The sequence below is a fragment of the Andrographis paniculata genome, unplaced genomic scaffold, assembly GCF_009805555.1.
Source record: "Andrographis paniculata isolate CXL003 unplaced genomic scaffold, ASM980555v1 Contig5END, whole genome shotgun sequence".
In the NCBI taxonomy this organism is placed as follows: domain Eukaryota; kingdom Viridiplantae; phylum Streptophyta; class Magnoliopsida; order Lamiales; family Acanthaceae; genus Andrographis; species Andrographis paniculata.
In genome coordinates, this window is record NW_026137595.1 from 2,953,854 (window position 1) to 2,969,112 (window position 15,259).

Sequence of the window (15,259 nt, forward strand, 5' to 3'; positions counted from 1 at the left end):
TTTATTTTTCTTAACCCGTATAAAGCAAAATTCATTTTTAAAATAAAATTTAGGATTCACTTCTTAATTTTTATGCGGGAAAAAATCCATTTTTTTTCCAATATAATCAAAGTTTATAAATTTTGGTCACTATATAAAAGAAAGATCCAGGAATTATTATAAATAATTTCAATTATTTTGGTCTCTCTCTTTAAAAAATTGTTGACATTGACATAAAGAAGTGACTTAGCAGCTGATCTGGAAAACTGTAGTATTAAAAATTAATTTATTATTTTAATACTATTGTATATGTTTATGTTTGAAATTGTATTGAAATCTAAAATCAATTTTGGTCCTAATATAAAAACTCATTAATTTTAGTCTCTTTATAAACAATTTTAATTAATTTGTTGGCGTTGACATAACGAAAGTGACGTCCAGCTGACTTGACTTGGGAACTACATGTTCATGTACAAGTATACTTCATTCAGTGTATATTGTTACAAAGCAATGTATTTTATGTTTTGGTCTAAAATTTTATTTTTTTTTATATTTAAAAAAAAATTATTTTGAATTTAAAATAATTGATAAAGTTAAAATAAACAAAATCAATAGTAATTATAATATAATTAAAATTGATAAATTTTAATTCAAATATAAAAATTTATAAAATATATATTTTTTTTAAAAAAAATATTTTATCTAAAATTCTATTATTCATAGAAAAAATTATAATAATAAAAATAAAAATAATAAAAATTATGATAACGCAGGTCCTTCTCAAACTATATACCATAATTAATTCTCAATTCGATCACCGTTTCAGATTCGCAAATTTCGTTGATTGGAATTGAAATTGGAATTGAAATTGGAGAAGAAATTGGATTTTAAGTTACCATATGGGCAATGCGTTGGTCGTCGACCCGTCCGTCTGCTTCCGCCGCGCCTCCGCCGTGAAGCTCATCGCCTATGGCGGTGACACCCGTATCATCACCAGAAGGCACCTCGCCGTCGAGATCATGTTCGAGTTCCCCGACCGCATGGAATTTTGAAGAAGATTGGGTAGGGACAAATGCTAAGATGACGAGAAAAAGGCTATACTCTAATTGAGACGCAGCGGGATAAGGGATTGATGAATATATGGTAAGTGATCAGAATAGGAAAATTTGATTCAAGAATATACTAAATCTCAACCTAGGTAATTGTAATTCGAATTCAATTGAGCCTTTTGGGTTCGATTCCCTAACCCTGGCTCAATAAACAGAACCCTAATCCATCGGCGGAGTGGAGCGGTGGCACACTGATTTATATATGCCTACCTAAAATCTTTATTACATTCGTGTCTCTCTCTTGAGCTCTCTTTATCTAGAGTTTCTTGTTTTCTCTGCCCAATTTGGGTTTGGGCGAAGTTTTGCTGGTCGGTAGAGGAGTGGTGGAGTAAGATTTGGGGGAAATTGAAAACCCTATAAGTTTTTTTTTTTTTTTTTTTTTCTTCATCGTGCATTGCCATGGAAAAAGGTAGATGCCCTTGTTCCTTTGTTTTTTCCTATGTGTAAAGTTATTGATGGAGGTATAGTGTTGTGGTTTTTTATTGACTAGAATCATGAAATCTTAGGCTGCGATTTTTGATCTGTTACATTTGATTTTTACAATTGTGCAAGATTAACAAAAGCTCTTGATAAAAAATTGAAGGTTGGGTTGTTGGTGCTTGGTGTTGATTATAGCTATAGTGGGCATACAAAGTGTACATACAAATTTAAGAGGAATGATTGGTGCGATAATATTATGTAGATTTTGTGGGGTTGTGCTTGTGGGGTTCTTAGGTTTATGTTGTTCTTGGATGATTTGATTTTTTATTTGCCACTATAATTGTTTTATGCTCATAGGAACAATGAAATATCATTGTCAATAAATAGCTTAAATGCAAAAATGTTAGTCCAGATATTTGGCTCCTTTGCCATATTTCTGGGATTCGGGATCCTAAATTCGAAGCATGTTCACCAATGTCTATGAAACCTTTGGAGCTATGTTGAGTTTCAGCTGTTTTCATTATCTTTGCTGGCAGATTATGAGCAATCTGTTGGAAAACTTGGTAGTAAATAATTATATAACTGATAAACGGTATAACGGTTAGTCATTTTCTCCAATGTCAAGATATTAATAAAATCACATTTTGTCGTAAATAATGCTAACGGTATAACGGTTAGTCTCTTTCTCTTAGGTCAAGATATTAGTAAGATTATATTTTGTCGAGATGTGACTTTATCTTACAAACACTTAATCGTGGACAAATTCCTTTTCGGAAGTATTGACTTTTCAGTTGGATCTTGCTTCAAATGCGTGATGTATGTTACTTTTTAGTATAACTCTTTGTCGGGCACTAATGAGCGGACGAGTATGTAATTTATTGTTGAGATTGCAAACATCAATAACTGATACCTTTTTTGAGCATATATATGTTTTTTAAATAAAGACCAGATTATTCGAAGTACTACCATGTTTATGTTGAAAGGTTTAATGCTTCTAGCAACTGTTACCCGCCACTGTGTTTGTTGATTTTTCACTTCTTTCATCTGATCAAATTGTTATATGCTTTCATTTGTTTCAGGGCACAAAGACAGAAAACCATCTGAGATGCACATTGAAGATGATAAAGTCCTGGCTGAGAAGAACAAGAAGAGGACTGTGAAGACGCCTGCTCAGATTCAAGCATTGGAGAACTGTTATTCGGGTAACTTATACTTCTATATTGTCGATCAAGGTTTTGTGTCCTGCACTCTAATAATAATTCAATGATCCCTTATCTTCCAGAAAATAAATACCCATCAGATACGATAAAAGCAGAAATTTCTTAAGGCGACAGGCTTGACTGAGCAGCAAGTCTATGGATGGTTTTGTCACCGAAGGTTGAAAGACAAGAAGCTTTATGTTAGCTCTGTAGCTGGAGGGCCGGACCACTCGAGTGGAGTAGTGCAAGATCATGGCAGCGGGCATAGGCCAGATTCTTGCGGCAGTACAAAAGTAGGAGATAATAGGAATTATTTTACCAAGGAGGTCGAAAGTGGTAGGATAATTCTTCCAGAACATTCAGGTGTGGAACTCACATTTTCCGGAAACAGCAGAAGTATATACAACACATCGTCTGGGAGTAGTTCTTCATTGAGGAGCCTGCCTGGCCATAATATAGTAAAGCCCGCTTATATGGCCACTTCCCGGTACTTACTGCCGAAATCTCCTCTGGATGCGCCTGTTGCAAAACCTAGGTCAGGCCCTTCAGGTTACTTAAAGCTGAAGCACCCGTCTGAAAACCCTGCGATAACTGCTGTCAAGAAACAGCTGGGAAGCCTCTACACGGAGGATGGTCCACCGCTTGGTGTCGATTTTGACAGTCTTCCTCCTGGTTCCTTCACATCAAAACAGGTTCAAGTTGATGGTAGGTTCATTGAATTAGTATGTTTAGTCATCTTCCATGGTAATTTCTTTGCATGTTTTAGTTGCCTTTGAATGATGGTGTTCTTAAGGTATTACCGGAAGCAATGCTTTATTTATTTCTTTGCATGTTTTAGTTGCCTTTGAATGTCGCTTTTTCTATATCTGAAAGCTTTACTTTTTTTAACCCTCTAATTTTCATTAACCAGAAAACTACGGCATTACATGCGCCAATGTTTTTTGGGGGAGTCCATTATACACTCAAATAAAAAGAAATTCATTTTCTTGCGAAATCGATGTCTTTTCACCTGCTCCAAGTGGTATTTTGAATCTCCACCAGCAGCTCAAGTTTGGAAAGGCAAGTGAATTTTGGAATGATTTCCTTTTTCATTTCTAATTGTTTACTTATTTGGGACTTTTTATAAAACTATATGATCGTGAAGTATTATGGTGCCATCTAGTGCAATAATACGGCAATAATAGGGCAATAACATTGATGAAATTGGTGTGAAAGAAACTGTTGACGTGTTTGACTATCTGAATATGATAAATTCTCTTATGATTATTTAGATGCTCCAGATGTTCCCTTTAGTGCAATAAGTTTTTATTGATCTCGACGTCTGTCTTGCTTGAATAATTGTATTGTCTGATTGCTGCCATTTTTGGCTTTCTAGTTTCCTCCAACGGGCGTAGATGCGATCGTGGCCATCAGATTTTATATTGTTTTGTTATTATCGTATTAAAAGTTCTGTATCATGGATAAATTGTTGCAGACTTCTGTATTTAGCATTTTCTGAAAGTCTACTTCTGTAATTTTTGTTTATATTTTCTTCCGCATGGGAGTCAAGATTACTCAGCTTATGAGTAATTACATTTATTTTGGCCTCACTATTGCAGGGATTCGAGATCGGCTCCAGCAGGCCATCACTTGGATTGAAAAGGGATAGAGCAAGTTTTAAGGTCCCTCAAGGATCGGATGGGCTGGACATCGTCCAGAACCAAAAATTCAAGCAGAACTCTTCCCCTGGTTACTATTCCGATAGATTGCTCGAAATGTCTACCAAAGGTGTCCCTGGTGCCGACAGTAGAGATGATTTCGCAATGAGGTACAGACATGGTGTTGCAGGGATCTAGTTTTTCTAAAGCAAGCCGAAAGAAATTGCAGGGAGAATATATTGAACATCTTTCAACCACCACCTGCACAAATGAATGCGACAATGTCTGGACTCTCGCACTTCCGCGCAGAGGGAGTGCAAAGGTCTGCAAGCAAACTTACATTCCCAGCATCTTAATTGTACGTTCGAGACTTCTGTCCTAACTCAATTTTCTTCGACAAATGTAGGGTGCAAGGATAGACAAAACCGGTGGCAGCAAGGTCGAGATTCCCAAGAAGAACGATATCTCTGTACGGCTTTACAAATTCACACAAATCCATGATACTATTGCTTTTATTCGACATATCTCTTTATCAAATTTCTTATCCACAGGCTTCTAAAAGGCCTCTGGAAGGACTTCCTCCTCCTCCGCAGCAGCCATTGGTAAAGAACAATCTGTGGCACCCGACTGCGACGCAACCGATCAAGCCATAAGGTTCAACCACACGCGCACCGGCTTCAAACTACATTACTGTTCTCGAATCTTGAAAAAGCTTATGCATTTTCATTGCCCTGATTCAGGTTAGGCTTATTTCTGTAGGTCTGGTGGCGAGCCCGGGATGGGAGGTAGTGTTAGTGATGGAAAGGAGGCGAAAAGTGGAGCAGAGACAAGTTCTTCTGTGGAGTAAAGAACTCCAAAAATTGGCCTAAGCAGCAACAGATCTCCTCCTCTTTAAGGTGAGGTTTTGAACAGAGTTTAGTTTTTGGTATACCGATAATTTCGGTACAGTATAGATATTGTACTGAAATTTTTGACGGTATCGGTACCGATATTACTTTTATTAAATAATTTAATTATTAATATAAATAATAATTATTAATTTTTTAAATCATAACAAAAAAAATATGTAGACTACTGAAAATTTATTGATTTTTTCATAATATTTTTAGGCGGAGAACGGTGATATTTATTAAATTTTTTTTAATTATTTTAAAATTTAAAATTATAATTTTCGGTATATACGATAATTTTCGGTATAAGCTGCATATATCGCTACCGTACCGAAATTAAAATTTTCGTTATAAACGGTATATATCGATACCGTACCGGTATGTATTCTGGTCATACCGAAAAGTTAGGTACGGTATCAATATCGATTGGTATTTTCGGTAAAATACCATCCATAGGTTGGACTTTTATTTTGCAACTTCTATTTGATTAATATACTCCGTTCAAATACAATAGTCTTGTTTACCATTTTTGTCCGTTTCAAAATAATAGTCTTATTTTCATAACTAACCATATCACCGTAAAATTACTCTTATTTTTTCATTTTTATTACACAATTGTCACTACTTTTTACACTAATACACTCAATACAATAATATCAATATTCCGTAAATTTTATGCTCAACTCAATTAAAATTATAGTTCTACACAGGAGCGACTATAAATTAATATATTTAGAAAGTATTTTACCAATCTTTCTCATCTAAATCAATCCCCATACAAAATTTTTTAATAATCAATTTCTTGTGGTCGGTCCACGAAATACTACTGTTATTTAGTTTTAATTATAATTAAATTTAAAAAAAGATCATTAACTTTATAATATATATATCTATTACATATAATATGGCTGTAATATGGCACAATGAACAAATAATATATACTTTGTCCAATTTTCATGTCATTTTTCCATTTTTGTCTGTTCAATTTATTTTGTCATTTTTAAAAAATAATAATAATTATACATTTTAATCTTATTTTTAAAAATTTAATTTATAATTTTTTTAATTTTAATTATACTAATCAATTCTCTTAATCTTAATCTATAATTAATTTGATTATACGATAATTATTTTTATTAATACATTTTTAATTATTTACTAATTATATTCCTCCTAAATTCTCGTATCTACGGTAACGCGGACAAAATATCGGAGACGGAGGGAGTATCAAATATAAATATCAATATATAAATATAGTTGTATAAAGTACATAATTTCTAGTATTTTAGTAACATACAATATGATGTTATTTTTATCTAAAGGCACAAGGTATCTATAATAAGAATTAGTAAAAGAAAAAAGAATTAGAAAAAAAAAGAAATGTGAAAAAAAAAGAAAAAAAAAATGTGTCCTTTTTTCTTATGTATTTTTTTTAATGTTAAAAAAATTATATTGATAATATAAAAAATAATATTTTGTATTAAATTTTTTATTTTTTTAGTAATAAAAATATTATATATATATATATTGTGTTAGTATGTATTATATATTATATTTTTTTAGTTATATAAGATATCATAGTATTTATTATTTATGTAAAACCTTATATCTTAAATTTAATATAAAATTTTTAAATATACTAACAATCATTAATACTTATATGTCACATCATTCTTTTTATTAAAATATCAATAATAATAAATGTGTTTGGTTTATATATTATATTGTATTTTTCTAATTTAAATAATAACTTAATGTGATAATTTATAATATATATATATATATATCACATAGCATGGAGAATAAATAATCGATAAATAAGAAGAATAGTTATAAAGAGAACAAACTCATTAATTTGCCATTTACGTGTCATGTGATAATTAAGTACTCTGCGTAAGTATAAATTGATTAAAATGCTTTTGAAATACAATGAACAAATTCAAATAATATAAAAATTAAAAAAAAAAATAGTATGTTGATAATTTTATATAAAATGTAAATATATTTCATTGTTGTGCAAACTTAATTCATTGATTTATAAAATAAAAATTTGATTATGAATAATCCGAAATGGTAAATAGATACATTGAATATAGATACAAGTTGTGTTTTATAGAGAAATGAGCTCAGGGAAATGAAAATTGTATCATTTGTCTTGTTTGTTTGAGTCAGATAAATGGAACTTAAAAATAAATTATTTTTATTTTTCTGTTTTCATATATTTTTCATATATCATTCATATAGTTGCATTTTATATATATATATATATATATTTCTCAATTGAATTCTTTATTTTACCAAACCGATTTCATTTCTACTCTCATTTCCCTGCGGTTCTATTCTCTGTACCAAAGGTCCCCCAAGTATTATAAAATATTTAGTACAAAGAAGTAATTATATCAAAAATATTAATTCATGAGCACCCTTGGTTAGAACTCCTCCACATATATAAAATCCAGTGTATATTCAATATAACCTAACACGCTTTCAAAGATATTACTTACAACACTAAAATAAAATAAAAGATATTATTATTATTATTATTATTATTATTATTATTATTATTATTATTATTATTATTATTATTATTATTGATATCTTGAAAAATTCAATCTTTATATTATTATATAATGTAAAAATTCAACTGCTTTAAAATAGATGAAAATAAATAAAATAATGCATGAACTTCTCCTTATGCATATTTTATCAGTACATCACCTAATTAACATAATCAACAATTTGCATTACATTTAATTAGGTTAGAATATTATTATTTAAAATATAAACACACATGTTTATATATATATATATATATATTAAAAAATATGTGACAAGGAAGTCGCGCAGTAATTTGGTTTAGGGAAACATCATACAAATTATATATCATCACGAGCCAGCAGCCGTTCCTGACCGTTGATCTCTGCAAATGCATGTATTCACAAGGCGATTGTTGGAAGATCCCGGAGCTCAGACACCTGAAGCACGTGTCACCGTTGACTGCGTTCATTTCTGATGCAGATTCGTCCGGCGTCGAAGTCCAGGGACCTCCACTCGAATTCACCTCCATTAACATACCACCTCAAAGTCAATAGCTTCTCTAACCCTCAGCACCTTCTTCCAGTCAATAGCTTCTCTAACCCTCAGCACCTTCTTCAATACATACATACATACATACATATATATATATATATCTTGAATTGAAATTGGGGAAGAAATTGAATTTTAATTTACCATATGGGCAATGCGTTGGTCATCGATCCTTCCGCCTGCTTCCGCCGCGCCTCCACCGTGAAGCTGATCGCCTACGGCGGCGACACCAGGATCATCACCGGAAGGCATCTCGCCGGCGAGATCATGTTCGAGTTCCCCGACCGCATGATCTGCCACGCCGACTCATTCTTCATCGGCCGCCCGATTCCTTCCCTCGCCATCGCCGACGAGCTCCTCGCCGGCGAAACCTACTTCCTTCTCCCCCTCGACTCCTTCGGCGGCGGCGGCGGCGTCCTCTCCACCTCCGGTCTAGCGGCGCTCGGATCCGACCCGATAAAGAACCGGGTCGGACCGCCCACTTCCGCCTTCAAGGAATGCCCGTTCGAGTACACGAAAGGATCCGACGGCCGGATTTTGATCAAGGTTGCTCCCGCCTTCATCGAACGGTTGATCGGTAGGAATAACAGCGGCGGCGGCGGCGACGGCGGATTTCTGTGCAGCACGCCGGAATTGCAGAAGCATTACAATCAACTGGTGGGAAGTCGAGATCAGATGTGGTCGCCGGGACTTGAGACGATTTCTGAGTACAAAATTAGGGTTTCTCCCTGCAGATATTTGGGGCTGCAGTGGAAACAAAAGGAAGGTTAAATTAATTTAATTTTAATTTAGCTAGGTAATATAGTTCATGAAATTATGAAAATGTTAATTAAATTAACGTGCATATGTAAATTCAATTTTATTTCATACAAATGTTTAATTCTTTAATTAAATATAGATATATATATATATATTGTATAATAAATTTGTCCAATGAAAAATCGACACTGTCTGGATTTATTTTATTTATTATCAATATATTTTGAACAAAAATATATAGGGTGTGTTTGTTTGTGGGTTTGAAGTATTGGATTTGGATTTTTGAATAGTAAATAATTAATTTGAATATTTGTTTGACGTGATATAAATAGATATTTATGTTATGTTTTAAATGTAAAATAAATTTTTAGTATAATATAAAAAGGAAAAATAAATATTTGATTTGATATTTTTTTTTAAGGAAAAAAAAAATTTGAATAATAAAAATTTTAAGATGAAATTCAGAAAAGAACACAACCATAGATATTGTTAAACGTTGATGTTCGTAGGGTGTGTTTGTTTGGGGATTGGATTTTAAATACAATATCCATCTTATTTTTTCTCCCAAAAATATCAAATCAAACACCTATTTTCTTATTTTTTATATTATACTAAAAATTAATTTTACATTCAAAATATCACATCAACGTCTATTTATATCATTTCATACAACTATTCAAATTCAAAAATTTTACTATTCAAATACCAACTCAAAATTCAAACCCCCAAACAAACACCAGTAAAAAGGTGTAATGTGTTTATTCATTTTGTTTTTGAACTATTTATCTAGTTCTTCCCTCTTAATTCAATGTTTTTTTTTTTAATTTTCATTCGTGACATAAATATTATTTTTATTATAGTAAAAAAAAAATCAATATATAAAGACTAAAGTATTTATAATTTTTATAGAAGTATTTTTTTTTTACTTGTAAAATAAAAATATCAAAATAATCTTATATAATATCACTAACTAATAAAATATTATTATTCTTTATTCAACTATAAAAAAGTAAAGAGATAATTTCTAATAAGTGGAGTATAAATTTTTTATTAAAAAAAAGAAGAAAAACTAAATTTGAAATATATATTTATTTAAAATACTAAGTGAAAAATAATATATTCAAAATATCATACTCCCTCTGTCCCAAAACAGTAGTCTCATTTTTTCATTTTCGTTCGTCACAAAACAATAGTCTCATTTCTATTTTTAATAATTAACTTCACATTTTTTTACAAAACTATCCATATTATTTCACAATAATTACATAAAGTATGAACATTTTGATCTTTTAAAAACACTTTTACACTCAATATCAATATAATACTATTATTTCTTAATTCTCGTATTCATCACAAATATTACTATTGTTTTGAGACGAAAGAACTATTAAGTATTTTCTTCCTCCACTTAATAAATATTCGTCATTTAAATGTATGTCAATTTTATATATATTATATATTTTGTCATAAAAAAGTATTTTAGTTTTCTTTTTAATAAAAAAAAATATATATATATTATTTTTCTTTTTTTTTTTTCTCCCACAAAATATATTTTTACCCAATTTTTAAAAATCCATATGAGCAGGTCAAATAGACATAAATTTATTCTGCTATTTTTTATTGCCAAAACAAAAAATACCTATATTTTTGTAGTAAGTATGCACTCATAACATATTACAAATACGATAATATTTATACATAGTTACGTCAATACCACCACAATAATTTTACACATCATAAAAGTAAAATAGTATTTACATACAAAATTATCACTAACTATTATTAAAATAAAACATATATTAATCTCTATACAAAAAATAAAAAATAAAATTATATTTATAAAGTGGATATGTGAAGAAAGTATATATTTATTAAACTAATTCAATAGAATGCTAACAACATGCACTATTATAACAAACCTTATAGGGTATAGACACATTCGATCAATGTCGTCCAGGGCATGGGCCATGTGAGCCCAGGGACCCAATATAAAGATACAAGTATATTATTAAAAATATATATTAAAACTTATTTGGTTAGATTTAAATTTGTTCTTTTTATTTAAATATATTTTAATTTAAATTTTATTAAAAAAATAATATATTTTTATTGATAACGATACCAAATAAATTCAAAATATTTTAAATAATTTTAAAAATATATATATATAGTATTATTTTTATGCGGTCCAGTATTTGTATTTATTTTTCTAGGTCGGCCAAAATTTATAGGAATCATGCCCTAATGGACAAAAAAGCTAAACATAGAATTCTAATACCAACTGTATTATTCATATAAAAAATAATAAAATTTATATATATACACGAATTGAACACTTGTTATTCACACACAATTATTCAGAAATTACACGAAACCTAAAGAATCTTTCCATTATTACGAAATCAAAGAAGCTCGTACTCAATTTTACCCAAATATACCAATCGACCCAACACAAACGCTCAACCTCGACCCAAATCACAAACAACATCGACGAAAACGCACAATCACGCTAACCAAACCACAATATATGGAAACGCTAACATTCTAGGTCTAACTTCATCACGGACAATCAATATACACCGCAAACAATCAACTAGACCCGAATCAAGAAAGCAAACCGATGGAAAGCCTTAGAACAAGTCGAACGTCAAAGCGCGTTGTCGAAACTCCAGATTCGCCGGTCGGATCACCGGAAAGCACGCAAGGAAGATCAATCGAAGAGCGCCGTTCGAGAGGTTAGGGTTTCTAGAGAGAGACAGATCGCGAGAGAAGAGTGAACTGAACCGGGTTCAAGGGTGACCCAGCTTATTTATATATGAGGTTGGATATTAGATCCAACGGCCCAGATCAGATCTCATAATCCAACGGTTGCCATCACTTCTCAACATAGATGGGTCGGGTCGCGGGTACTGGATCCGAGTTTCGGATGGGCGGGTCAGATTGGAGTGTTCTGGGCCTCCAAATGTCACAGACCCAAAATTATCACAAATCTCCACCTTTTTGGGTTGGAGACTGTACCAAACTTAGGTGTCATCATTGTCCGAGCATCTAATGATTTCAATTTTTTAACCTGCGGACTAATTAACATGATTACTATTCACAAATTTTAATCACAAAAAAAAACTTTTCACAGCAATAACAGAACTACACAAAACAGAACCTTTTAAAAAAAAAATAGAACTTTAAGTTAGGCTATAGCTTTTACAAAATTCTAATCAAAAGTATCAATATACATTGTTTTCTTACATAAGTTGAATTTTGTTACCGACAAAACCTTTGTTCCCATGTTAATATATGTATAAAATGAAAATACTGTCGTGCGTGTTCGTGTAGTCACTCCAGAAACTTCGTCAAAAATAAAAAATCTCTTTAACCGGTGAGTGTCTGGGTCGAACTCAGGGAATATGCGAATATCCTATATTTAATTAGAAAAAGTGCAATGAGTTAATGCAATCGAAGAAACTGAAAAGATAAATTGCGGAAATTAAATCTAACTAAAAACCGATAAAATATACGTATCTCGAAAAGGATGAAGCGAGGCGTTTGTGTCTGACTTTTGCGTTCCTTAATGGCTAGATTTCCATGGATGAAATGAGCGGGATGACGATGGCGTGATAGCGAAAGATATATGTATAACTGCGGGGCGGCTCAGAGGAATGAACGTGATCGCATTTGCTCGCTTAAGCTGATTATCGACTCGGTTGGTACTTGATTTTGGGGGATTTACAACGAGGCTTCAGCGACACCCGGCGAAGAACATTATAAGCAAGAAACCCTACTGTCACTAGGAATCTTTGTGACCCAATAGACCCCCGCCTATGCCCCATGAATTATTCTTCCAACCGTTCCGCTAGTGGCTCTACCCCTTTTATTACCTCTCTTTAGTCGGAATCGAATTCAGAACAGCAACTAAGCAGGTCGACAAGGCTCCCACGTACTTAGCTACGTTGAACTACCCGGAAACCGCTTTTGGCGCATAACAGGGCTGAAATAGTCGATTCTTCTATCGCCCTTCCGCAACCTTGTCGAAATCCAACTTGAACAATTCAAATCGAACATGTAATTTTTGGGTAAATGTGAGGTGGATAAATATGATAGGAATTTTACTAGCTAAAATACTATGCTGAAATTAAAAGAAAAAGGGGGAGAAAATCAGTTTGCTCGCGACACAAAACCGAAAATCTCGTATTATTAAACTATATAAAAATACGGAAGAAAAGAAATGGAGAAAAAAAATTGAATGTATGGAATGTATATTATTGTGTATATATGGTGTATATATGTATATATATATCTATGGTGTATCGTATATATATGGTACAATTAGAGGAGATATTTATAGGGGGAAAAGCTAATAAATAACTAATTCTAAAAATAACTACTAACTACCTCTAAAAATAACCATAAATAACTAACTCTAAAAATAGCTAATAATATAACTACTAATAACTACCTATTTTCTAGAAGGTTCTAGAATAAAAGTTACACAAAAATAGCAAAAAATTGGCTAAAAAGTAGTGCAGGATTTTAATTAAGGGAGCTGGGAGAGTGTAGTAAATGCAGGAGCTGAGGGTGCAGGAGACATAAATGCAGCGGAATTCCGTGCAGGAATTATTATGGCGGCGCAGTAAATGCACCGCTGACCAGCGGCAATAAATGCAGCGAGAATTAATACAGCCGCGCTTCGCTCACTTCCACGTATGGCTTTCCGCTCCGCTCACATTTTCGTGCCAGCCGCCGCTTGCCTTCCGTGCCAGCCGCCATCGCTTTGCTCACTTCAATGCCAAAGTTTCCGTACAGCCGTCGCTTGTTTCCGTGCAGCCGTCGCTTGTCTTCCATGCGGCCGTCGCTTGCTTTCCGTGTCAGCCGTCGCTTGTCTTCCGCGCTCATAAATACAGCCGCCGCTTGTCTTCCGCGCGGCCGACGCTTGTCTTCCGCGCTCGGTTGACTTTGACTTTCGCGCGTTGACTTTCTGGCGTTGACCGTTGACTTTTGTTGATTTTCACGCCGGTAACTGTTTTTTCGCTTCTGAAGTCATTTTTTCACTTTTTAAGGCCATTTTTGGACTCCCATATCAATTTGTAAGCATTATTTCACCTATATAAATAATGAACATCTTATAAATATTTATTTAAATAAATAATAAAATTAATTTAGCCAAAATTAAATACTTAAATAGCACATAAATAATGCCAAAAAATATAATTCAAGAAACACATCAATTACTTTAATTTATACATCAAAATAATTATAAATTACACTTAAAAACTAATAATTTAATATTATACAAACAAGATGAAATGAATACAATTATTAGAATAAATTAACATAAATAATATCAAAATTTGACATAAATAAATAAATAATTAAATAAATATAAGCTATAAAAATAGCAAAATCAAGAGTTATCACATGTCCGCAGGGTTGTATTCGGAAGGAATTTTCTCAAGTTTTAAAAGACCTTTAGACACGAAATCTCGAATAAAATGAAATCTAACATCTATGTGTTTGGTGCGATCATGAAAAACTGAATTTTTACAAAGTTGAATCCCCGATTGACTATCCGAAAACACTGTTACTTCATTGTTCAAGTATTTTAGTTCATTTAAAAGTCCTTTTAGCCACAATGCTTCTTTTAAGGCATCGGTAATTGCAACATATTCCGACTCCTTCGTAGAAAGAGCCACAATATGTTGTAATTGCGACTTCCAACTAATGCAAGAACCACATAAAGTAAACAGTAAGATGTAGTAGACTTCCTAGTGTCCCTATCGTTCGCATAATTAGAATCAACATAGTCAATCAAGTTAATATCATGCGCAGGTCTACCAAACACCAAGCTTATGTCTAAAGTACCTACCAAATACCTAAAAACACACTTAAGAGCATTCCAATGTTCAACACCCGGGTTAGCCATATATCGACTCAAACAACTAATATCATACGCTAAATCAGGTCTAGTACATACCATCAAATACATGATAGAGCCTATGGCATTAGAGTAAGGAATATTATTTATATAAATCACATCATTTTCAGATTTAGGGCATTACTCTTTTAACAAAATGAAGATAGATGCGAGAGGGACAGATGAGAGTTTTGCATCACTCATAGAAAACTTTTTCAGAATTTTTCTAATATAAGTGGATTGGTTTAAAAACAGCAAGTTTTCTTTCATA

The 15,259-nt window shown here is 32.3% G+C and overlaps 2 protein-coding genes across 2 annotated transcripts; both read left to right on the forward strand.

Moving 5' to 3' along the window:
- Positions 1-2,818: 2,818 nt before the first annotated feature.
- LOC127259009 (uncharacterized) lies at positions 2,819-5,863 on the forward strand. Its single transcript, XM_051286129.1, has 6 exons — positions 2,819-3,412; positions 3,618-3,766; positions 4,306-4,666; positions 4,751-4,813; positions 4,896-4,998; positions 5,104-5,863. The coding sequence occupies exons 1-3, from the start codon at positions 3,181-3,183 to the stop codon at positions 4,540-4,542; spliced, it is 618 nt and encodes a 205-aa protein (XP_051142086.1). The 5' UTR covers positions 2,819-3,180; the 3' UTR covers positions 4,543-4,666; positions 4,751-4,813; positions 4,896-4,998; positions 5,104-5,863.
- Positions 5,864-8,468: 2,605 nt separating this feature from the next.
- On the forward strand, positions 8,469-9,092 carry LOC127259124 (uncharacterized). Its single transcript, XM_051286270.1, has one exon. It carries the CDS (start codon positions 8,469-8,471, stop codon positions 9,090-9,092), a length of 624 nt encoding a protein of 207 aa, XP_051142227.1.
- Positions 9,093-15,259: the final 6,167 nt, after the last annotated feature.